Source organism: Mercenaria mercenaria, chromosome 14 (assembly GCF_021730395.1).
Source record: "Mercenaria mercenaria strain notata chromosome 14, MADL_Memer_1, whole genome shotgun sequence".
In the NCBI taxonomy this organism is placed as follows: Eukaryota; Metazoa; Mollusca; class Bivalvia; order Venerida; family Veneridae; genus Mercenaria; species Mercenaria mercenaria.
The window spans coordinates 47,360,564-47,387,782 of record NC_069374.1 but is presented as its reverse complement, the minus strand read 5'-3'; the positions used below and the strand labels follow the sequence as shown (position 1 = coordinate 47,387,782).

The window sequence follows — 27,219 nt, the reverse complement described above, 5'->3', positions numbered from 1 at the left end:
TCCGTTCAATTAACTAACATAACATGTTAAACCTACAGCTATGAATGTTTTAACAATTATTTATATTATTATACACAACTATAAGCTATATTATACATGTTGTAGAATACGTATAGAAATCTATTATCTACTAGTAACTCTCTATAAATCATTCTCTTTCTACGGAGGTATCTAGTATTGAAAATAGCATTGTAATTAAGAATAACTAATTGAATTCTTCTGCAAAACGTCATAAGTTAATGATTTTCCATATCCAGTGGGTAAAATTACTAGCATCTAACTTTGCTGAAGTCCATGACTATGATATCTGAGATACATTACATCCCAGGTATCATAGTCATGGACTTCAGCAAAGCTTTTAATAAGGTAGATCATCACAAACTAGTCCACAAGTTACAAAGACTATGTGTCAACCCACATTTCACTTCTTGGGTCAAGTCCTTCCTTCAGGGTCGCACTCAGCAGGTTTTCGTCGAAAGTCACAATTCAGACAATCTCCCCTTTCTGAGGTGGGGAAGTTTTTTATATTATGATTGAAAGTAAAGGGTAGAATGAATGAAATTTTATTCATTTGATTAAAATGTAGTATAATTATTGCTGACAATCAAGTTAATAAAACTGAGTGAGAACTATAAAGACAATCATATAGTTTATTGTTTCATTATGATAAATAAAGTTGATTTTCAAACCACTAGCTTCTTTATTACTGGTAGCTGGTTATACATTGGACTGGTAGTATCAGAGCCAATACTGTGAGACCTGGGTATCATACAGAAAAATGAAGTCCATACACTGTGACTGTACAATCATACATACATTGAAAAGGCTTGATGAAATGATTAAAAAATAGACTTTTCATTATATATAAAAACATTCAAGCATCCTTAAAGATGTTTCACTGGGAAGGGCTTAATGTAATGTTGTTAGAACTTGTTGCCCAACCCATTTGCTTTTGTATTTTTGTAATTCTATGTATCAGTTTGCATGTATATATGAGCAATAAAATATGGTTAAACTAAAGATGTTTCAGGTAGCAGGAAAATGCATCTTTTCATGTGCCATATTGAAAAAAAAAAATTTCGACATCGGGAGGGATTCTCCTCTACCTCTCCCGATACCCCCGAACCCACCCCAAGTTGGCCCGAATGCGGGTCAGGACGGCCCGAATCCAAAACGGCTTAGACCAAGACGGCCCAGTCCAGGACGTCCTAAAAATATTATATATACCGTAATATACCGTCATGACAAATTAAAGAAGCTATTTTGTAAGATCATAGTTGAATTAGAATGAATAATGATGAGGGACAATTATTTTTGCTGATTGATTGCAATTCAGTATAATTATGTTCGCAGTTTGATTGGTCTTAAAGTACACAGAACGTTTACTGATTGTCTGCATAATGCTTCAATCACTATAAATGCATGTGCATTAAATTGCTTTTAAGTAATTATTTTTACCGCAATACATCCTTTATTTGACCGTCAAAAGCATTTAAATAAGTTATGTCAGTTAACATAATTATCGGTAGGCCTAAAGTGCAAAAATAAGATATTTCTTTTTACGAAAATAAGCCATATCGTAATCCTAGCCACTGCCTATTTTTATATTTCTATATTTTTACTTTCTTAAACATGCCTTTATATAAATACGAAAAATAAGTGATTTTTTTTATCTCATAATAACGAAATAATTATCACCCCCCAGCAAAAAAAAATCCTGGACACGGACGTATTCTTGAGTTATAACAGTCAGTATAAACGCTCGGAAGAGTCTATGTTTAAGGTTTCATTTTTACATATGTTTAGGATTTGGGTAAATTGGTTGAATATACCGGAAATCTCGCCAGGCACGAGAGTAGAAATGCAATGGCCGCCAAACAAGATCGGGCACAACTTTGAACTGCTTCTGGCTAATAATGTGGCTGATTTGCGCTTCCATTTGAAAAAAGTCTTACGGAAATTTTCAGTTTATATCTCTTCTAGTGAATAAGCATATTGTCTTTTCCATTTTAAGGATAAAAGTAACAGCAGTGAAGAAAAGTGGTGGTCGGCAAGGAAGCTTTGTCATATTCGTCAAAATGAAGGTTACAGGAATAGTGCCAGCCCGGTTCCTGACCATTGTCTCACACCTTGTGCTTGTTTTAGTAATTTTTTGGTCACGGGTAGGTAAAAGTTGATACTTAATCACGTTACAAATACTGCCAAGAAAATTTCCAATTGTCAGTCAGGGGTGTAACTGTTTTAAGTTATGTAACCTATTTCAGTTACTTTTTCAAGTATTTTATAACCTGTATTAGTTATAAAATATAGATAACCCAGGTAAGTTATTAAAAAAAAGCCTTTTTGCTGTTCTCACAAAGTGACCTTTAAAGTGTAATTAGTAGCAAACTGTGGTTAATCAAATTCTCTTTTAGTCTGATCATGGCCTGATGAGCATAATGGGATGTTAAGAGTTTTATAGCTTTAAAACCATTTGCGTAAGACTTTATCAGCCTTGCGTAAAAGAAAAAACTGCATAGCTGGAAAGATAAAAGACGAAGGATTCAGGAAATGATTGCATTAGTCACATTCACAATAAGGAATTGACACAAGAGGGCTTTGTAATATTTGACGATAACTGAAACAAGTTATGAAAGTAAACGCAATAACTCAAATGGGTTATAAAAAGTGATAACTTGAAACAGTTACACCCCTGACTGATTGTCGAATGCATAATTTCATATTACCCCACACAACCTATTTTCAAACACAAACTATTTTCCACCGCCCAGGACTTTGTATGATAAAACTCTTTACAAGCCAAATTTATCAGTTGTGATTGTCTCACTATTTACAGCGGAAACAACATGTTAGGAACCTATTCACATTCAGTTTGGGTACTTAGAAAATTATATAAATTCCATTTATGTAGCAGTATCCCCACATCACTTATTACCGGTGGTTACCTATTACCGGTGCAATCCGAAAATCTCGAATATTTACTTCCTGAAGAGCACTTCCGGAATCCTTTGTTTACAAAATTACACGACTATTCATCAAGTGTATCTTCCATGAAATATGTCCTTCCTAAGGGTAAGTTATTTATTTATTCAGGGCCTCCGCTGTCGATCACCAATGTCGCCATTTGCGATAATTTTAAGAATTTGGCGCTAAATTTTGCGAACTGGCGAAAATAAGTGGCGCATAGTTTTTTTTTCCTCGGCATTTGTTTTTTCCGTAGTGATATAAGCGGCCCAATAATTGGTTCCCGATACACATGTTTACCTAGACGCCGGTAGTGAATAAAATCGATAACCAGTCTAGGCAGTGTTGACAATTCGACTATTGAAGTTGGTTGACACTTTGAGAAGATAATTGCGTAATAATGTGTGAATTGATGATTAACCAGTAATCAAAACATCTGCCAGCTTGTATGTTTGACCTCTGCCGAGAATTCACCAAAATTAACGCCGATTACGGTGTACTTTATGTGTTGTGATTTTTTACAAAAAAAAAAAGATTGACATGTTTGTGGCATGCAGTTGTATGACTGACGAATTTTAAATAAGTACGAAAGACACATTTAATTTGTTAGTTTTTGCAAGATAATTTAGTAATTCCTCAGTTTTCATAAAAGATTTTAACGATGGATCCGAAAACAAAAACACATCGACCTCAATTTGTATCCTGGACCTGGTTAATTTCTTTGAAATGTTCAGAAGCTGGAAGATATCACTTGCTACCATGGCTTCTTAAAAATCATTCGACAAGTATTCAACTCGACCTTTTAGAATAGAAAAAAATCTGAATTTTCCTTTCCGAAAATAAATGAGTCCTGAAAAATTGGTAATTCTGACCAAAGAGCTATAAAAATAAAAATTACTTCTACAATAAACTAATGCACCTTCAAAACTTGTTATTATTCCTAATGAAATTATTTACAATATTTTATTTCTCTATGCACACTATGACAGCCAACTAAGAGAAATAAAAGTGGCTCAGAACTTTGGCTCAAAAATGGCTCTAAAGTGGCTCCAACTTTTTCAAATTGGCGAAAAGGTTGGCGACAAGTATGAAAAACCCAGAGGAGGCCCTGTTATTCTATATGATTTGATAGAAAATATGTTTTTCCAGTGTACTTTACTGATAAACTTCAATAACACTCGATGAATTATGAATAATTCCCCAGAAAATAAGTGACAGAAGGAGTTTCCTCTTGTAAATGACGTCATCAAGCACTGCCTCACACATGCGCTTTTTGGCGCCCTTTTTGATGAACGATACTACTGGACTAAACTTCCGACTTTTCATTGTTAAGAACTGAGAAATCAAATTTCATTCAATATTGTGTGCATGTTATGCATGTGGTAAGTTTTTTTGTTTATTTCATTACAGTTACAAGCTAAAGTGTGATAAGTGTGGTCATTGGCAGGGTTTTTTTTCGGCCGTTTTTATAGCCGTTATTCGGCTATATTCCCAGTGCCAAAAAGTATGTATTTTTCCCAAAATGAGTGCAAAAATTCCCAATCTACATTCTGAAAAAAAATTCATCAAAATTGCACAAATATTGACCAAATTATGGACAATTTTGTAATGGCAGTATGTTAAAGAGATTGTACAATGTGAAACAAGTGTATGAGAAAGTGCTTAAACACATCCTTATTATATCATATGGGACTAAATATTTCCCAATTTGGAACATTTACGCGTCAAAATTCCCAATTTTGGGGGTATAGGCTATGTTCCCAAATTAGCTAGAAAAAACCCTGATTGGACACACCTGAAATACTGCTGTGCTGTGAAGTTTTTAAGGAGTCATGATGAGTTCTTTAAATCACCACTGAATGTGATAATTCTGGTTTATCTGTGATTTTGACAAAAAAGGGACAAAGTGCTGTTTGTGATATTATTCATTTATTTTATTCATGTTATATGTTATAATATACTGTTCTTCTCCACAGCAGATTAAATAATCCAGTAGCCAGAACTTTAAGCTGAGTTTATTTGTTATTTTTGTGTTTCTGGATGGAAGTTTAATGCAGTAGCATTATTTCCCACAATTCCACCGGTAATAGGTAACTGTAAACATCCAAGATGGCGACCATTGTAGGTCAAAACATGACCTATTATTGACGATAATTCTGTTCCCAGGTGAATAAAATTAACTTTTAATGAAAAGAAAATACCTTTTTCTTGAAAGTGAGTTTAATTTTAGTAAGCATATGAATCAAATGTCATGTATTGTGGAATATCAATCATTAATACACCGGTAATTGGTACATCCAGGATACTATGTTTTCATGAGGTTTTTCTTATTACTAAAAAACCTGCATATTTCCTTCTCTACTACCTATTCTTGCTTGAGCCAATATCAGTATTTATATATCTTTTGCACTAAATGTTTATTGCTTAACACATTGTGTTATTTGTAGAGTTCAAAAAGGGCAGGGTGCTGCCTAAAAGGGGCAGGGTGCTGTCCGAAAGGGTCAGGATGCTCTTTTAGACATGAAGTTACCATAGCAGCAGTTGAATTTCTAGATGTCTGTAGTTAATATGTATTCCATTTATGTTTATTGCACATTTAAAAGAAATGTCACAGAATAAAGTGGTAAATCTTCCCCAAAACAGTAACATAGTTTACAAAGACATTTTATTTACTTTATAGTTTAGGTTAAACCATTCTAGCCTTTCTCTTAAAAATGGCACCAAGAATGTCAACTTGTTCATATGAAATAGTGGAGGGCCTTAATATAAGCTTAATCTTGAAACCAAGATCATGTTGTAAACAACATAGTAAAAGGTCTGTTTCAGGTCACATTGTAAACTAATAATTATCAAAAGTCATGTTGTATTGATCAGGTCTTTCATCAATATTTCATTAACAGAAAAGTGCTATTACAGTCAGGTTAAAGTTTACGAAAACGCATATCCAAAATATACTATCCGGATACTAGTACACTTTCGGAATGTTGTCTGAAAGTAGCTTTTACTCAGTTTACATGACCCACTAGGGTAAACCAAAGACAGTTCCTCAAATTTTGATGTTTCTCATCATAAAAAATACACCGACAGTCAGCTTTTTTGAAGGAAATATGGAAAAATTGCATACGACATCGGGAGTAATAAGATTCGTGAACGGACATTCTAAACTTTCTTTTACTTTCGATATTCATTAAAATTTGTGCATTTTCTAGTTGAAATTACAGTAGAATCAATGTGCATTGATATTATACTTGTTATTATACTAAACAACGGTCTAATTTAAATTTTGCACAAAAAATCTAGGGCACTTTTCACGTGCTCGGTAATCACCTTGCCGCTTACGAACGCTTTTTTGACATTACACAGGATCCATGCTCTTTATCAATTAGTTTTAACACTTCACTGATTCTCATTACCTGTGTGCACTCGCCATGACGTAATTTGCTGATCAAAAAATCGTCGAGGTATGTCAAAAGGGAAATTGGCGGGATTTAGCAGAAGATCAAAGGCAAGAGGGCACATTTTAAGGGCAGCGTGGCGGCAGTAAAAAAGGGCAGGGCGGGGCGTCCGCTGCGTCACTCTAGAAATAACACTAACATGCTTACTGCCAGAATTGTGAAGCGCCATATTATTATTAAATTATTTTGACAATTCAATCATGATGCCTGTCCTTGCAACATTTTTTTTTCATTTTCTAAGCAATTTGAAATACTTGAGTGTCAAAAGCTTAGCAGTTATATAATACATTGTCATATGTGACAGCTGTCAATCTAGCAGATGTGACACCCTGGTTCTCTTGAGTAATTAGCACATGATATATTTCTTTAATAATGCATAATTTTTTGGGCTGCCATTTATTTTTCCCCTACCCCTGTAATTTAGGTGCCATTTAGGCAAGTGTACCTACAGTATATTGATCTGCCATGTTGGTTTTAGTGTTTGTTGCCAACTTAAATTTTTGGGTGTATTATTGTTTGCCATGTTGTAATAAACTACAGTAAAAGTTTAGTGCTGTTTCTTTGCTGGAAGGAAAATACCACCTGTAGTTGAATTTAGGTTGTAAATTTTCAGCATGACTTCCTACTGATGACTTTCAAAATCATCCTGCCAGGGATTCGATCAGTTAGAAACTTGAAACTTAAATGGTATACTTTTATAGCACTTATGCTGATAGAAAGTGTTAGATAATAAACCAAAGATTTGGACTTGCATTTGTACAAAACTGCACAGAAAACTTGTTAAGCGGTTGAAAACTGGTTGTGCCGGGATTCTAGAGTCATTAGTTTTGACGCCCTTAAGCACTCTGACATATATTTCATTAGTAATATAGATAAATTATACAAATAAATAGTGTCGTTATAAACTATGGCTTGTCTCCCTTTATTCCTGTTTTGTGAATTTTGTGGGCAAAAAGGTGTCAATATTTGTATTATTGCTGACCGACCATCAAGGCATCCATATTTTTAAGGTTCATGAGAAATGACGCCTTTTGATTGGCTGGCACTCTTAACCAAAACTTCACTTTTCTGGAGCCTATATGGCCAAAATCATAATTGGCTGGTATAATTCTATTTGAATGCAGTTGAGACCTGAAACTTAAAATGACAATAAACAAATTAATATTAATCTTTTTAAGAGACCTTTTTGCTATTTCTTTGTAAAATGTGATCTTTTTTATTCACTTTATGTATTGTTAATAGCAGTCATTCATTATAAAAACAGTGAGGACCCCAAAATATATAACCCTTTCTAACAGCTCTAAACTTTGGTACTTTCTGTGAAAACCTATTAGAAACATGACCTTCTTTATTTACAACAAGATTTGACAAAGAGCAGCAAAACCATATTCAATTAAATTAATTTAATGCTTTCAAATGATACAAGGTGTATAGCCTATAAAAGAGTGAAAAATCTAAAATTTATTCAAAATTTCAGTCAAAGAACTGTCTTGTGACTTTGAAAAATAGCTGAGGGAAAGAGAAAACCAAGATCTGAATTCCTGACCAGTTGTGCCTGTAAGAATTAGGCTTTTAAAGGATTGGAGATTTTTGCATTATTAAAAAGACATAAAAATACACCAAAGTATGAAGAAATAATATAATCTTACTGTAAATCTGTTGAATGCATTAATGTTTTATTTGAGCAAGGTAAAATAATGCCTGCTTTGCAAACATGTGTAATTTGGTATCATAAAAGGTCACTTATACCTATTTGACAGCAAAATAAATAAGGGCGTCAAAACTCGTGAGCGTCAAAACAGATGATCGAAGGATATATGGCCCAAAATGTGCACCTCTGCACAACTGTGTCCATTTGTAAGAATTTTTTCGTTTCTTGTCCAAGAGAAATTTAAACTGGTGAAATCAAGGGATCAGGTGTCCTTTTGCATGTTCCTATAGTTTTCTAAACGACAAGCAAGCATTCTGATAAAAGACTTTGCACAAATGTTCACCACCCTGAGACGGATTGTCATGCGCAAGAACCAGGTCCCTAAGTCTAAGGTCAAGGACATACTCAGAGGTCAAAGGTTAAATTTAAGAATGACTTTGTCTGGAGCATTTCTTTTTCATGCATGGAGGGATTTTGATGTAATGGTACTCATCACTGACCTTTAGACACTATTGCCATAAATGCTGTCCATAAAATCATGGTTGGCTAGGACTACTAGTATTCATCATTATATAAACCGATCTGAACGTTATACTTAAAAATGGCAAATTTTCATGGAGCCAAAACTTTAATGTATATCTATGTCATATGAATTTTTGAAGAGCTGTCTGCAGTAAAATTTACTAAATAAATAATTATAAAACTCTATGTAATAATGACAGAGCAAATTCTAAAGTTTAAGTTTCAGAATTTAAACAGTTATAAACACAGGCCCAGTATTGCCCAGGCGAAGCCCGAAGGGTACAAATGTATTCCCATTGGTAATTACCACAATGGCCTGGAAAATACTCCAAAATTTGGTAAATGTGATAAATGTGACAAGCCATGACAAAATGGTCCCAAATGTCATTTTTATGGAAACTGAGTTTTTCACATTTTCTGAACTGTAGATGTGTCAAAACCTAATACTGGAAATACTAAGGACAGGGCTGATTTGGAATTTTAATTAGTTTCAATATACATTAATGACAGTATGCAAGTAATTCACTCACTGATTTCTTACAGCTGTAGGTGATCTCCTGGACAGGAGTTTTTTATGCCCCACATGAGTAAAGGGGGGGCATATAGATTTGGTCTTGTCCATCCGTCCGAAGTTTGTGATGCACCTAGCTCAAAATGTATTTGATATAAATTGATAAAACCTGAACCTATTTTCACCTTGTGACACACCTAGCTCAAAAAGTATTTCATATAGATTCATGAAACCTTGCATGAGTCTAAATCATGATGTGAACTTGCGCACCTACTATATTTCATCTGGCTCCGCCCTCTATTTTCAGAGTTACGGTCCCTGAAATAGTAAAAAATGCACATTTTCACCTTGTGACGCACCTGGCTCAAAAAGTATTTGATATAAATTGATGAAACCTTCATGAGTCTTTATCATGATGTGAACTTGCACACCTCCTATTTTTCGTCTGGCTCCGTCCCCTATTTTCTGAGTTATGGCCTCTGAAATAGTCAAAAATGCACATTTTCACCTTGTGACGTGCCTAGCTCAAAAAGTATTTGATATAAATTGATGAAACCTTCATGAGTCTTTATGATGTGAACTTGCACACCTCCTATTTTTCGTCTGGCTCCGTCCCCTATTTTCTGAGTTAGGGCCCCTGAAAAAGTCAAAAATGCATATTTCTCCTTGTGATGCGCCTAGCTCAAAAAGTATTTGATATAAATTAATAATATAAATTAGTGAAACCTTGCTTGAGTCTTTATCATGATCGAACTTGAGCACCTCTTATTTTTCGTCTGGCTCCGCCCCCCATTTTCAGAGTTATGGCCCCTGAAATAGTAAAAAATGCACATTTTCATCTTGTGACACGCCTAGCTCAAAAAGTGTTTGGTATAGATTCATGAAACCTTGCATGAGCCTTAATCATGATGTGAACTTGTGCACCTCTTATTTTTAGCTCACCAGTCCTGTCACGAAGTGACAAAGTGAGCTATTGTGACCGCTTGATGTCCATCGTCCGTTGTGCGTAGTCCGTCGTGCGTCGTCCGTCGTCCGTCAACAATTTCTTTAAAAAATCTTCTTCTTGAAAACCACTGGGCAGAATTACACCAAATTCCACAGGAATGATCCTTGGGTGGCCCCCTTTCAAAATTGTTCAAAGAATTGAATTCCATGCAGAACTCTATCACTTGCCTCTCATCGATGTGGGTTTGAGCCTCACTCGGGGCGTTGAATTCTTCATGTGAAGAAGCCATCCAGCTGGCTTACGGAAGGCCGGTGGTTCTACCCAGGTGCCCGTTCGTGATGAAATAATACACGGAGGGGCACCTGGGGTCTTCCTCCACCATTAAAGCTGGAAAGTCACCATATGACCTATCATGTGTCAGTGCGACGTTAAATCCAACAACATGCAGAACTCTGGTTGTCATGGCAACCAAAAGGAAAAACTTTAAAAATCTTCTTGTCCAAAACCACAGGGCCTAAGGCTTTGATATCTGGTTTGTAGCATCATGTAGCGGTCCTCTACCAAAATTGTTCAAATTATCCCCCTAGGGTCAAATATGGCCCTGCCCCGGGTGTCACATGGTTTATATAAACTTATATAGGGAAAACTTTGAAAATCTTCTTGTACAAAACCACATGGCCTAGGGCTTTGATATTTGGTATGTAGCATCACCTAGTGGTCCTCTACTAAGATTGTTCAAATTATTTCCCTAGGGTCAAATATGGCTCTGCCCCTGGGGTCACATGGTTAATATAGACTTATATAGGAAAAAAGGTTTAAAAATCTGTTTGAAACCACAACACTTAGACCTTTGATATTTGGTTTGTAGCATTGTCTTATGGTCCTCAACCAAAATTGTTCAAATTGTACTCCTTGGATGAAAAGAGACCCTGCCCTGGGGGTCACAAGTTTCATAATTATAGACTTATATAGGAAAAAAGCTTTAAAAATCTTCTTGTCTGAAACCATACGACCTAGGCTTTTGATATTTAGTATGATGCATTGTCTAGTAGTCCTCTACCAAAATTGTTCAAATTATGCCCCTTGGGTTAAAAGAGGCCCCGCCCTGGGGTCACTTAGTTATTATGTGAGTTATATAGGAAAAATACTTAAACAATCATTCATCTGGTCCTATTTTCAAGACTATTTATTATAAATTATCTGATGACCCAAAGTAATATGATGTCACTTGACTGTGACCTTGACCTGCTGACCTACTTTCTTGTTTTTAGCTCACCTGAAGCTCAGGTGAGTTTTTGTGATCGCTCGATGTCCGGCGTCTGTCTGTCGTCTGTCAACATTTAGCTTGTGTATGCGATAGAGGCTTTTATTTTTCAAGGATCTTCATGAAATTTGGTCAGAATGATTACCTTGATAAAATCTAGGCCAAGTTCGAAAATGGTCATCTGAGGTCAAAAACTAGGTCACTAGGTCAATCAAAGAAAAACCTTGTGTATGCGATAGAGGCGTATTTTTCAATTAATCTTCAGAATTTTGGTCAGAATGATTACCTTTATGAAATCTAGGGCCCAGTTTGAAAATGGGTCATCTGGGGTCAAAAAAATAGGTCACTAGGTGAAATCAAAGAAAAAAACCTTTGTATATGGGGATAGAGGCTGTATTTTTTAGCTCACCTGTCACAAAAATGACAAGTGAGCTTTGTGATCACGCGGCCCTCCGTCGTTTCCGTCCGTGCGTCCGTAAACTTTTTGCTTGTGACCAAATCAGAGGTCACATTTTTCATGGGATCTTTATGGAAGTTTTGGGCAAATGTTCACCTTGATGATATCTAGGTCAAGTTCGAAACTGGGTCACGTGCCTTCAAAAACTAGTAAGTAGGGCAAATAATAGAAAAACCTTGTGACCTCTCTAGAGGCCATATTTTTCATGGGATTTTTTTATGAAAGTGGTCTGAATGTTCATCTTGATGATATCTAGGTCAAGTTCGAAACTGGGTCACGTGCGATCAAAAACTAGGTCAGTAGGTCTAAAAATAGAAAAACCTTGTGACCTCTCTAGAGGCCATATATTTCATGAGATCTTCATGAAAATTGGTCAGAATGTTCACCTTTATGATATCTAGGTCAGGTTCGAAAGTGGGTCACGTGCCTTCAAAAATGGTCAGAGGTCTAAAAATAGAAAACCTTGTGACCTTTCTAGAGGCCATATATTTCACAAAATCTTCATGAAAATTAATCAGAACGTTCACCTTGATGATATCTAGGTCAAGTTTCGAAACGGGTCACGTGCCGTCAAAAACTAGGTCAGTGGTCAAATAATAGAAAAAACCCTTTTGACCTCTCTAAAGGCCATATTTTTCATGGATTTTGTATGAAAGTTGGTCTGAATGTTCATCTTGATGATATCTAGGTCAAGTTCGAAACTGGGTCACGTTCGGTCAAAAACTAGGTCAGTAGGTCTAAAATAGAAAAACCTTGTGACCTCTTAGAGGCCATATTTTCATGAAATCTTCATGAAAATTGGTCAGAATGTTCACCTTGATGATATCTAAATCAAGTTCGAAAGTGGTCACGTGCCATCAAAACTAGGTCAGTAGGTCAAAAATAGAAAAAACTTGTACCTCTCTAAGGCCATATTTTCCAGGGATCTGTATAAAGTTGGTCTGAATGTTCATCTTGATGATGTCTAGGTCAAGTTCGAAAGTGGGGGCACGTGCCAAACAAAAACTAGGTCAGTAGGTCCAAATAATAGAAAAACCTTGTGACCTCTCTAAAGGCCATATTTTTCAAGGATCTTTATGAGATTGGTCTGAATGTTCATCTTGATGATATCTAGGCGAGTTCGAAACAGGGTCATGTGCGGTCAAAAACCTAGGTCAGGGAGGTCGAAAAATAGAAAAACCTTGTGACCTCTCTAGAGGCCATACTGTGAATGGATCCCATAAAAATTGGTCAGAATGTTCATCTTGATGATATTTAGGTCAAGTTTGAAAGTGGTCACGTGCCATCAAAAGTAGGTCAGTAGGTCAAATAATGAAAAAACGTTGTTGACCTCTCTAGAGGCCATATTTTTCATGGGATCTGTATGAAAGTTGGTCTGAAGTTTATCTTGATGATATCTAGGTCAAGTTTGAAACTGGGTCAACTGCGTCAAAAACTAGGTCAGTAGTCTTGAAATAGAAAAACCTTGTGACTTCTTAGAGGCCATACCCTTGAATGGATCTTCATGAAAATTTGGGCAGAATTTTTCACCTTGATGATATCTAGGTCAAGTTTGAACTGGGTCACGTGCCCTTAAAAAACTAGGGGCAATAGGTCAAATAATAGAAAAACTTGTGACCTCTCAGACCATTTTTTCAATGGATCTTCATGAAAATTGGTCAGAATTTTTATCTTGATAATATCTAGGTCAAGTTCAAAACTGGGTCACATGAGCTCAAAAACTAGGTCACTATGTCAAATAATAGAAAAACGACGTCATACTCAAAACTGGATCATGTGGGAAGAGGTGAGCGATTCAGGACCATCATGGTCCTCTTGTTAATTAATCTTCATGAATTTTGGTCAGATTGATTGCCTTGATGAAATCTAGGTCAAGTTTGAATATGGGTCATCTGGGATCAAAAACTAGGTCACTAGGTCAAAAATCCAAGGAAAAGCTTTTATATGTGATAGAGGCTGTATTTTTCAATTGATCTTCCTGTAATTAAGTCATAATGACAACCTTAATGAAATCTAGGCCGAATTTGAAAATAGGTTATCTTGGGTCAAAAAGTAGGTCACTAGGTCAAATCAAAGAAAAACCTTTTGTATGCGATAGAGGCTGTATTTTTCAATTGATCTTCATGAAATTTGGTCAGAATGATTGCATTGATGAAATCTAAGTCAGATTTGAATATGGGTCATCTGGGATCAAAAATGAGGTCTCTAAGTCAAATCAAGAAAAAACCTTGTGTATCGATAGAGGTTATATTTTTCAATTGATCTTCCTGAAATTAAAGTCAGAATGATTGCCTTGTGAAATCTACGTTAGTTTGATTATGGGTCATCTTGGGTCAAAAACTAGGTCACTAGGTTTAAATCAAGAGAAAAAAAACTCTTCTTTATGCAATAGAGGCTGTATTTTCAATTGATTCATGAAATTTTGGTAGAATGATAGCCTTATGAAATCTAGGTCAAGTTTGAATAGGGTCATCTGGGTTTAAAAAAATAGGGCACTAGGTCAAATCAAGGAAAAACCTTGTGTATGCAATAGGGGCGCATTTTACACTGGATTTTCATAAAATCTGGTCGAATGGTTCCTTGATGAAATCTAGGTCAAGTTCGAAAATGGGTAGTCTGGGGTCAAAAACTAGGTCACTAGGGCAAATCAAAGAAAACCTTGTGTATGCGATAGAGGCGTATTTTTCAATTGATCTTCATGAAATTTGATCAGAATGATAGCCTTGAGAAATCTAGTCAAGTTCGAATATGGGTCATCTGGGGTCAAAAACTAGGTCACTAGGTCAAAACAAAGAAATACTTACTTATACTCATGATTTTTGCTCCAGTTTTAATGATAATTGGTCCCGAAATTTTTTTTTTCCCTGAAATCACTAGGTCAAACATGTTTACTCTGTTTAATATGTTGTGTTATGGTGTGTTTCTCAGGTGAGCAACCTAGGGCCATCTTGGCCCTCTTGGCCCTCTTGTTTAAGATACAGCCTTGAAATTTTGATGACTTACACAGTTTTGCACACCAGTCGTAAAACTGAATTTCATTGACTATATATGTGACCAACGGACTTTCTTAATATTTTATTATCAGTTTGACATTAATTTTGAAACATGTAGCTCATATTACTCAGGTGAGCGATCCAGGGTCATCTTGACCCTCTTGTTCATTTTGGTCTGCCCCCTATTTTCAGAGTTATGGCCCCTGAAATAGTCAAAAATTCACATTTTCACCTTGAAGTTGTGATACCCCTAGTTCAAAAAGTATTTAATATAAATGATTGAAAACTTTCATAAGTCTTTATCATGATATAAACTTGCACACCTCTATTTTTAGCTCACCTGAGCACAAAGTGCTCCAAGGTGAGCTTTTGTGATTGCCCTGTGTCTGTCGCCGTCTGTCAGTCGTCTGTCATCAACAATTTGACTGTTAACACTCTAGAGGTTACAATTTTGGCCCAATCTTAATGAAACTTGGTCAGAATTTTACCCTCAATAAAATCTTGGACAAGCTTGATATCGGGTCATCTGGGGTCAAAAACTAGGTCACCAGGTCAGATCAAAGGAAAAGCTTGTTAACACTCTAGAGGTCACATTTTTGGCCCTATCTTAATGGAACTTGGTCAGAATGTTACCCTTAATAAAATCTTGGACGAGTTTGATACATTGTATTGGGTCATCTGGGATCAAAAACTAGGTCACCAGGTCAGATCAAAGAAAAAGCTTGTTAACACTCTAGAGGTCACATTTTTGGCCCAGTCTTAATGAAACTTGGGCAGAATGTTACCCTCAACAAAATCTTGGACGAGTTTGATATTGGGTTATCTGGGGTCACAATTTGGGCCCAATCTTAATAAAACTTGGTCAGAATGTTACTCATATATGGGGTCTTTTGTGGTCAAAAACTAGGTCACGAGGTCAAATCAAAGAAAAAGCTTGTTAACACTGTAGAGGCCACATTTTTGACTGTATCTTCATGAAACTGTCAGAATGTTAATCTGTTGTCCTCAAGGTCCAGTTTGAATCTGGGTCTTGTAGGATTAAAAACTAGACCACCAGGTCAAATCAAAGGAAAAGCTAGTTTACACTGTAGAGGCCACATTTATGACCATATCTGAATGAAACTTAGTCAGAATGTTAATCTTAATGATCTACACAGGTCAAGTTCAAATCCGGTTCAGGTGGGGTCAAAAACTAGGACAATAGGTCAAATCAAGGAAAAGCTTGTTAACACTCTAGAGGCCACATTTATGGCTGTATCTTCATGAAACTTAGTCAGAATGTTAATCTTGATGATCTTTAGGTCAAGTTCGAATATGGGTCATGTCGGGTTAAAAACTAGGTCACCGGGTCAATCAAAAGAAAAGCTATTCAACACTTGAGGCCACATTTATGACCATATCTTAATGAAACTTGGTCAGCATGTTGATCTTGATGATGAGGTCAGTAGGTCAGGTGAGCAATACAGGGCCTTCATGGGCAAATCATGGCCCTCTTGCTTAAGTTATGGCCCCTGAAATAGTAAAAAAAGTGCACATTTTCACCTAATTATGTGCCTAGCTCAAAAAGTATTTGATGTAAATTTATGAAACCTTGCTTGGGTCTTTATCATGATGTGTCCTTGCATTCTTCCTTAGAATCTTGGCATTTATTACAAAGTTATGGCCCTTGAATAGCCAAAATAGTGGATTTTTTTGTTTGTGATGCTTATAGCTCTTATTTGTTTGTGATGCTTATAGCTCTTATAACTGTATATGGCCTAGAATAATGAATCTTTTTCATAAAATGTTTGTTGAGGCTATAGCCCATTAAGACTGCAAACATTTGAATTATTTCCCCTTATTTGTGACAAATGTACCAGTGGGGGGCACACCCTGTGTCCTAGAGACACATTCTAGTTCACCTTGCCTCCTATCTCCCAACCAAAACCATAATTTCACTGCTTTTCAAAAAAAAAATTTGACTTTTTTCCTTGCGGCACTATTATAAATTATGATTGGTTCAGTAATTATAATACTGAGGACTGCCAAACATGTTTACATGGTAAATCAGTGTAACTGATTGTTGTGTAATATACATGTGTGACACAAATGTAGCTGGCGGAAAATGTTGTTTTTCACAGGACTGGTGACTTTTAATTATACGATAGTTTCAAGAAGGGATTAGACCAGCAGAGCTGTCTCATGGGGCCGAAGTCCATTTGAGAGTGAGATATTAACTGTAATCTCTCTTGAGTTTGACTGTCAGTTTTCCTGTGTGAGGGTGGTGTCAAGCAGACATTCCTGATTTGACATGTGCATATCTTTTTACTGAAATTCATGACTTGTTTCAGTGTTTAGGTTGAAGCTATAGGCTTCTGTAAACAAAAGGTTCCTTAACCCTTACCATGCTAAATTTCTATTATGGACTGGTCCATCTTCCAATTTGGGCAGTACCATTTATCATTTGAAGGGGTGTTTACTAAACATTTACTGACTGAATAGCGAACAGTGCAGACCATGATCAGACTGCACGGATGTGCAGGCTGATCTTGGTCTGCACTGGTCGCAAAGGCAGAATCACTTGCCGCCAGCAGGCTAAGGGTTTAAACTCTCTTTTTCTCTTTCAGAGACCCAATATTGAGTCGTGTTTACCCAGCACTTATACACAGGCAGACTATGATAAAAAAGACCTGCAGTGAGTATTTTTTCATGAATCTGAAAATGATTTGTTGTTAAGTAAAGACATGGTTTTGTGTTTAGATGCCAAGGAATAATACCGCAAGGGCCCAGCCCAAGTGATATTATAATGTGTATACATCTGACAGACAATCCTTTTCTTCAAGAGAATATCACAGTCAGAGACGTATTATTACAATTTGAACGCAACAGCAAGGATAATTATGTACATTTTGGAAGTTATTCTGACATCAAATTTTTGCCTATTTTGTGTGATTTTTAATCAAAAGTATTGAATTTGTGAAACACACAATATACTGATAGTCTTTTTTTCTTGTGTTTTATCAGCTTTCTTGAAAATCTTTTAGTCGAAGTCTAAATGAGATCTAAATTTTTATGCGCAAAAGTGCCATCTTCTTCAAATAAAAACTTTGACCAGAATCTGTTAAACTGAACTTAGAAAATAAACAATTTATTTTTTAGCTCGACTATTCGAAGAATAGTCTAGCTATTCTACTCACCCTGGCGTCGGCGTCGGCGTCACACCTTGGTTAAGTTTTTGCATGCAAGTACATACAGCTATCCTTTAAAGGCATATAGCTTTGAAACTTATTTATTCTTTTCTAGGTCAATTCCAACCTCACTGGGTCAAGTTCCATAACTCTGACATGTATTTTGAGCAAATTTTTGCCCCCTTTTGCACTTAGAAAATTTTGGTTAAAGTTTTTTCATGCAATTACTATCTCCAAAACTAATGCAGATATTTGATTGAAACTTCACATGGTCTCGGGGTTATAAAACAGTTGATAGCAGCAAGTACCATAACTCTGACCTTCATTTTGGCCAAATTATGCCCCCTTTTGGGCTTAGAAAATTTGGTTTTAAAATTTTGCATGCAAGTACATACAGCTATTACTAAAAAGCATATAGCTTTGTAATTTTTTTCTTTTTCTTGGTCAAAACCAACCTCACTGGGTCAGTCCCAAAAACTCTGACATGTATTTTGGGTTAATTTTGCCCCCTTTGGACTTATAAAATTCTGGTTAAGGTTTTACATGCAAGTTACTATCTCCAAAACTAAAACAGGGATGGGAAATTTAAATTCACATGTGTCTTCGGGGTTATAAAACTAGTTGATAGCAGCAAGTACCATAACTCTGACCTTCATTTTGGCCAAATATGCCCCCTTTGGACTTAGAAAAATTTGGTTAAAGTTTTGCGTGCAAGTACATACAGTATTACTAAATGGCATATAGATTTGTAACTTTTTTTTCTTTTTCTAGGTCAATAACCAACCTCACTGGGTCAAGTCCCATAACTCTAACATGTATTTTGGGTAAATTATGCCCCTTTGACTTAGAAAATCCTGGTTGAAGTTTTGGTGCAAGTACATACAGCTATTACTAAAAGGCATATAGATTTGGAACTTATTTTTCTTTTCTAGGTCGTAACCAACCCCACTGGGGCAAGTCCCATAACTCTGACATGTATTTTGGGTAAATTATGCCCCTTTTGGACTTAGAAAATTCTGGTTAAGGTTTTACATGCAAGTTACTATCCCCAAACAAAACAGGTATTGAATTGAAACTTCACATGTGTCTTCGGGGTTATAAAACTAGTTGATAGCAGCAAGCAACATAACTCGACCTTCATTTTGGGCAAATTATGCCCCCTTTTGGACTTAGAAAAATTCTGGTTAAAGTTTTACATGCGAGTTTACTTCTCCAAAACTAAAGCAGATATTGAATTGAAAATTCACATTGTCTCGGGGGTTTTAAAACTAGTGGGTAGCAGCAAGCCCATAACTCTGATATGCATTTTTGGTCAAATTATGTCCCCTTTTGAATTTTAAAATTTTTTTTTGGATTTTTACATTTGGGGTAATTTTTCCTCTTTTTTGGGACAATTTTTTTCGAATAGTTGGGGCGGGGGCTGACTTACGGACAGCTCTTTTTTTTTTTTTTTTTATACTTTTTTCCAAATTTTTTGAGGGGAAAAATGTGCATTTAAAAAATAAATTTCTAGTAGTTTTCAACTAAAATGTTTTAAAATTCAAAATATTTTTTTTATATTTTTGGGATGATCTTTGGGACGCAGTTGCCCCTGGGATTTTTTTGGGCCATAGAATTAATAGGCTTTTTTGGAAGGGGCTCACCAGTTTACTCATTCCAGTGCCTTCTGTGTACCCCTTTTATCGTAGACTTTAAGATTTTTTCATTTGGTTAAAGGGGTTTTAAGGGAGCCATGTTGCCCCAATTTGGTAATTTTTCGGGCGTAAAAAGGGCTCTCGGGGTTACCAAAAAAACCATTTACCTGAGGGGCCAATATTTCTTGCACACCTTAAACTAGAAAATAGATTCTTTTTAAAATGCTTTTCCCCCTTAAACCCGAAAAAAATAAATAAATTAAAAAAATTTGCTTTTCTTTTAAGCTCTTTTTTGTTACGTAGGGGTGGGAAAATTTACGCATTAATTTTAAATTAAACAGAAACATTATTTATCTTACCCCATCTAAAAGGGGGGTGAAAGGGCAATTTTTTTTCCACACCGCAGAAAAAAAGGGGATAATCCGTCCGGAAAATGAAAAAAAATTCATTTTTAGTTTTTTGGGGTTTTTTTTAAAGTTTTACTGCCATTTTTGGATTCCGGGCCACTTTTTTCAGCTTTAATTTTTTACGAAGACCAAGGTGTCCCTCAGGGCGTTCTATCAGGTCTGAGTAAGCTTACAGGGTAGAGTTGAGATTTTTTTGCTAATCACATGTAAGCTTTCTGCAGTAAAGATTGTTTTTGTAACCCCGGGCAAATGAGGGGTGGGAAAATTTTATGTCAAAAATCTTGACGACTCGGCCACGATGACTTGAGGTTGCTGAAATAACAGAGTAACTGTAGGACTGTTTTATAAAAAATAACAAATTTTAGTTTTCATACTTCTGCCAAGGAATTCTTTTGTCTTAAGTCACAATAATTTTAGCTTCTTCTGGTAGAAAATAAAAATTGAAACTGTAATTTTTGGTGCTTTTTTTTCAGTATACTAAATTGAATAACAAGACCTGCTGGTAAAAGCATTGAGATTGACCAGTTACAATAGTTAGAATGTAAAGTGCAGAAAAGTATAAAAATCTAATCTTAAATTAATTATAGAAAATTTAATGCTGTTGGTGGGAATAATGTTGTTTTTCTTTTTGTTATTTTGTGTTTTTGTTGTTTTTTTAAACAAATAAAACAACACAACATTTAAATTTTGTTAATCCAAATAAACCCTCTGTGAAATCAATAATTTTGGGGGCCATAAAATTTTTTTGGGGTTTTGGGGGGGGTTAAATAGTTTTTTGGGGATAAAGCATTTTTAGAGTCCACATTTTGAAGGTTAAGTGAAGTGGATTTTATTTTTTTGTCGGGATTCTATTACAGTGAGAAAAAACTCCCGAATCACCCTTGAATTTTTAATGAATATACAATATGGGTTTTGCTTTGACAGATATTTTTGTAAACTTTAAATTTTTAAATTCCCTTAGCCTTTACCCAAATTTTTTTTTTTGGTCTAGTTCGTTAAATTCCTGTTGGGTTTTTGAAAAATTTTAAACCCTTTGAGATATTGATGATCCTTGACGAATATTTTAGCTATTTCTGCCCACTGTGGAGCGTCAGTGGCGCTGTCATACTATCTCTGGAGAGAGTGGCCATGTGAACGTTTCTGGTATATTTTTGGCTTCTGTAACGCAGCCCCGGGATTTACCAAAATTTTCACTTGGGCCCTAGTGGGTTTGGGTTTTGGGGCATACTACATTATAGCATTGATTAATAACGTTTTAAATTTGGGGCCAAAACCCCTGTATTAAAGGGAATTTTTATAATTTCCCAAAAAAAAAGGGGATATATGTCTGCTTTAAAATACTGCCAAAAGGGGTTTCATATTTGTAGGGCAATGAAAATTTTTTCGGGGGTTTTATCTATTAACAAAAAATATTTCACAATGAAATTTTTGTAACAGATCTATAAGGAATATGACTATCCTACTGTTGTAATGTAAAAAAAATCTTGGGAAAAAAAACAAAATTTTCAGACAGGATATCAAAAAATTTTACTTTTTAATTGATTACAGGAAAATTTTCTTTTAAAGGGAAGTTACAGAATCAAAAAAGTTGCTTTCGATGAGCTTTGGGCCCCTGATATAAATCTACACCAAAAATAAATATCAAGTACTGAAAAAAAATCCTTGACAAGACTCCTAAACCCCTGGGACACCTGGTTTCCTTTTGGGCCCCCTCGCCCTTTTACCTGTTTTAGATATGGCCGTGTGACTGGTACTGGTATATATTTGGGGTTTTTATTTCACTGCCTGGATTGACGGGAAGGGTTTTCACGTTTTATCCTTCTCTCGAAAAACTTTTTTAGGAAAATAGTTAAAACGGATTGCCCAAATAAAGTTTTAAAAAATTGTTCCCCCAACGTTTGTTTAAAAAAGGGGAAACTTTGGGACCATGGAAGACTTTAAGCCTTTTATTTGGGACTGTAAATTTTTATTACAAATTTTTGTAAAAAAAGATTCCCCTACTTAATACAAGAGTTTCTAACTTTTCTTGCCTGTTTCCCATTCCCTTTTGGGGAGTGTATGAAAGTAGAACCCCACAAATTTTTTGGGCTGAAATTGGTTAAAAGGGTTTTGGGTTTTATACTATGTCACCTTTTTAAAAACCTTTCATTCTTCTTTCTTGAAAGGAAAAGAAATGTAAGAGGGAAAAATAGGGGTTAACACTTGGGTTTTTGGGGTGTATCCAATTGTAGTTTTTTTTGCATACCTAATATTTTGATGTTAAAGAGATGTTAAATTTTTAAAATTTTTTTTTCCATTTTTTGTGTCATAATTTTTTTTCCCTTTTTTGGTTTTTATTTTCCCTAAAACCCCCGAAAAATTACGAAAATGCAAAGATTTATTTTATCATGAAATCATTTTCCGTCCATTTAATTGTTAGTGATTTAAAACATATCAGTGCTGCAGTTTAAAGTTTAAGTATTATTGAAATCTTGAAAATAATTTTGTGCATTTAACTTAAAATAAAGTGAATAGTATTTTTTTTCTTAGTTTACATATATAATTTGTTATAAAAGTTAACTTCTTTGTCAGTAAGTGAGCGAGTCAGTATAATTTAATTTGACTGCAAAGTTATGGTTAAATGCCTTATGGTTGTTAAATATTTCTGTTATAACATTGTTCTGTTCTAAAATCTCAGTCTTAAGTGGAAAATATGTTTTTCTTGATTTTATGATACTTAAATTTTATATTGCTGTATACCATAGCCTATTTATTGTTCGTTGTAACATGCTAGAATGTATTTTTACTATGCAAAGTGTAAATAGGTGATTAGATATATAGCATGACAATGTTATATTGTATGTAAATATTGCAGTATGGACTTTATAATAAATATATGTAGAGAAGAATCTGCAGAGCTTTCTTGCTTTCATTCCCATCTATCTGAAGTTTGACATACTCCGGAGACAAACCTCTTTATTTATTTAGTTGGTATATTTGGTGAATGTTCACACTCATAATTATCGCTACATTGAGAGGTTTCAGCCAATCAATGGATTCCTATATATTCGGCCCGCTGAAATTAAAATTAAAGTAACATCTAAGCAAAACACTTGCTGACAATTAACAAAGACAATTCAAAATGATTGCCTTTAATATTAAAAGTTGTACTACTTCCATTAAATATTAACATATTCACTGTAGAAATAAAGTTTAAACTTGTACATGTCATAATTTGGCATTGACATTGAAAGGGAAGCAATGATGCTTTTTATGGATGATTTTTGATTGGTTTCATGAAGATCTGTCATGAAATGTTGATGACTGGCTGTCACCTTAAACTGGTGAATCAGATATAAATAAACTAAAAATATCTTCGAAATGACACTGCCAGAGGTTTAACCAAGGAATAATGGTAGGCCTGTGATAGTGAGAGAATTGTAGTTTTTTACTCGTGGAGGTGTTACATCTTGTATATAAAGAGTTTGCATCTCTATAAAACCTGGGTCGATCATTTGAATAAATATCTCTAGAGTTAAGGCCCTTGAATTTCTCAAAATTGCTGATATTGACAGTGTCCGCTTCAGTTTTCAACAAACTTGGCCAAAATGTTAAATAGTATAATATCTCAAACAAGTTCAGTAACCAACTGGATAGTCCAAGTCAGTTATGGCCCCTGAATTACTGAAAATTGCAGAAACCTAGTGAGAACATTTATTGGCATATTGAAACAAAAATAATTCGAAATTCAGAAAATTGACAACTAGTCTGTACCATGATTGGGATATAGTCGAATGTAATTTGCTGTAAAGAGGGTATTTTATGACAGTTTGACACTCTTGTTTACTTTAATATTAACACTTATTTTTACTGTTAGCAATATTCTAAAAAGCCAGTTTACAGCCGACTTGCTATTTTTATCAGCTTAATGACATTTTCCGATAGAAAATTTTTTATTTTTTTTTGGTTGGGTATATATATATATATATTTTTTTTGGTTGGGTTTAACGTCGCACCAACACATTTTAGGTCATATGGTGACTTCCCAGCTTTGATGGTGGAGGAAGACCCCAGGTGCCCCTCCGTGCATTATTTCATCACGAGCGGGCACCTGGGTAGAACCACCGACCTTCCGTAAGCCAGCTGGATGGCTTCCTCACATGAAGAATTGAACGCTCCGAGTGAGGCTTGAACCTACATCGATGAGGGGCAAGTGATTTGAAGTCAGCGACCTTAACCACTCGGTCATGGAGGCCCCCTAAAATATTTTCTAAATTTAGTATATTGCAGAGATCTTTTTAAGTTTTAACAAGTAATTTTCAATCATATGACAAGCACAGGAAGATGACCACTGAATATAATCTTATTGAAACAAATTACAAAAGATTGGTATATAATCAAATTCTGCTTCATTGATCAAACCTGAAATTTTGATTTAATCTACTATTTGACAGAATACTACACCCATCTTGTGCTCAGTTCAAGAATTTTTCAGTTACTTGCAAAGAAATAAGTACCAGTCTGAATCTCTGTAACACTGATGCCACAGAAAGGTAATATAATAGAGGTATTCTGTTCCAAGTCATGTTATTTAAGGCTTTTCTTGTGTTTTTAGGATGCAATGCTACATTGCAGGTCACGCTTATGGTGACTTTCCAGGTTTTTGTAGAGGACCACAGGTACTCTTCAAGGCATTAATTCAAACACAGGCTGGCACCTCGACAGAACCACTGACCTTTGGCAAACCAGCTTGATGATAATAACAAGACTGGAGTAATTTAAATTTGTAACCTTTACCATTGCTGCAGAGGTGCCCTACCTGTGCCATCAGAACAGGCAATAGAGGTGCTCTGAATACGTTCCATCTTGTGGATGACTGATGGACCACTTGTGGATTTCTTATATATACTCTGAATGCAAAACTAGTCACAGCTGTTTATTCAACATGTCAAAAGACAGCTGTTGTTTGCTGAACTTCAGTTATTCCTCTAAACTGCCTAGACAGAGCATAGCCATATGGGGTTGTCGAAATATCAATGATGCACTGACAATGGAGTGCTTCTTCCACTTTCTAACAAGAGCTGTCTCCATAGGATGACACATGCCCCCGATGGCACTTTGAATGAATAGTTATGGCCGATGTTAAAGTTTAGGACCTTTGACCTATGGAGCTGGGTCTTGTGCACAACACGTCGTGTTACTGTGCCACACATTCATGCCTAGTTATTTTAAAATCCATGCATGAATGACAAAGATATGGAGCGGACACGTCCATCAATGCACTATCATGAAAAATGACCTTTAACGTCTTAAGTGTGACCTTGACCTTTGAGCTATGGACCTGTGTCTTGCGCGCGACACGTCGTCTTACCGTGGTACACATTCATGCCAAGTTATTTGAAAATCCATCCATGGATGACAAAGATATGGACCGGACACGCCCATCAATGCACTATCCTTTAAAGTCTAAGTGTGACCTTGACCTTTGAGCTATGAACCTTGGTCTTGCGCACGACACGTCGTCTTACTGTGGTACACATTCATGCCAAGTTATTTGAAAATCCATCCATGGATGACCGATGTAGATCAGACACGCCCATCAATGCACTATCCTTTAACGTCTAAGTGTGACCTTGACCTTTGAGATACGGACCTGTTTCTTGCGTGCGACACATCGTCTTACTGTGGTACACATTCATGCCAAGTTATTTGAAAATCCATTCATCAATGACAAAGATATGGACCGGACACACCCATCAATGCACTATCCTTTAAAGTCCAAGTGTGACCTTACCTTTGAGCTACGGACCTGGGTCTTGCGCGTGACACGTCTTACTGTGGTACACATTCATGCCAAGTTATTTGAAAATCCATCAGTGACAAAGATACGGACCGGACACAAAAATTGCGGACAGACCGACAGACTGACAGACGGTTAAAAAACTATATGCCTCCCTTCGGGGGCATAAAAATACCATCTTTTTATGGTCAGAAACCCAGCTTCTGTTGACACTTTTTGTTTGACATTTTTCCATGGATGTCAGTCAGATGTATATCCTCAAGTTGGCAACACGATTATAGTGGAAATATACCACTTATAACCAAGATTGAAGTAGTAGATCTGATATTTCACAACAAAATGTTATTATTTGGTAAATTTAATAAAATAACACCCCATTGGGGTAATCTATATAATCATGTACATGTATTTATAATAATGTTTCTCTAAGTTTGCAAGATGAAGTACCAGTCTACTACATGTATGATTTGACTAACAATTTGATCATGCTCTTATAAAAGTCTCTGTATCTCCCTATTCTCTGGTAATATCTGAAAAACTTCTTTAGTTTTTATAAGAATATTAACTTCTCTACATACCAGAAACAAAAACGTAACATATAAGTATACATGTAATATCTTCAAAAACGTTTACCCTAGATACTGCTTTTGAACCAATATGATACTGTTCTATAAGACATAACCTGCAATTTTCACATTATTTTTTTACATTCACATTCATATAAGTTTAGTTCTTTCCTTTTCAGTTCAAACGATGCATGAATTCTTCTTGAAAGTTTACAAAGAAATTGCATTTTAACATATATAAGTTAAGATATATATATATATGAAATAATGAAAACATGACTAAATGAGGCTGTTTTTACAATTTCTGGCATACTTTCTTACAATGAAACTACCATGATAGTGGTATATGTAAACATACATCTAGTATATAGTATTTAATATCATGGATATGCTACAAGTATGTGATTTACGATAACTGTAAATTTGCTTATTGTCTACTAATATATAAACTGTTCATTTTATTAACATTTAACAGTTCCAACAAATAATCTAACACACATTAGAAAGTATTAAAATGGCAAGGAAATTTGTTTAAAAAAAAAAAAAAGATTTTTAAACAGTATTTCAGTTGAATACAGCATTGATACAGGCTTCTTGCAATTTTCATTGATAATAAAAACTACTCTCCTCATCCCCCCCCCCCCCCCCCCACACACACATGCACCAACATTCACATAACTGCGACCTTCTATAACTGTGAGACTTGTTGCTGTGTCATGAATGTAACTTTACTTTCTAATTGTGAAACAGAAATGGATTAAGTCTGGTGACTTACGAGACTTCTACAAGTATAGATACGCATATGTGTAGTAAAGCCCTATACATGCATGTAATATTAAGCAACTATCTTAAAAGGGTTCAATCAATTAACCAAGCATTTCAATTCTTGTATGTTTACATGTT

The 27,219-nt window shown here is 35.4% G+C and overlaps 1 protein-coding gene across 1 annotated transcript; it reads left to right on the top strand.

The window, feature by feature from the left end:
* The first annotated feature begins 1,839 nt into the window (after positions 1-1,839).
* Positions 1,840-21,256, top strand: LOC123527442 (transmembrane protein 107-like). Its single transcript, XM_053522613.1, has 4 exons — positions 1,840-2,162; positions 17,370-17,437; positions 19,566-19,600; positions 21,039-21,256. Exons 1-4 carry the CDS (start codon positions 2,079-2,081, stop codon positions 21,254-21,256), a joined length of 405 nt encoding a protein of 134 aa, XP_053378588.1. The 5' UTR covers positions 1,840-2,078.
* Positions 21,257-27,219: the final 5,963 nt, after the last annotated feature.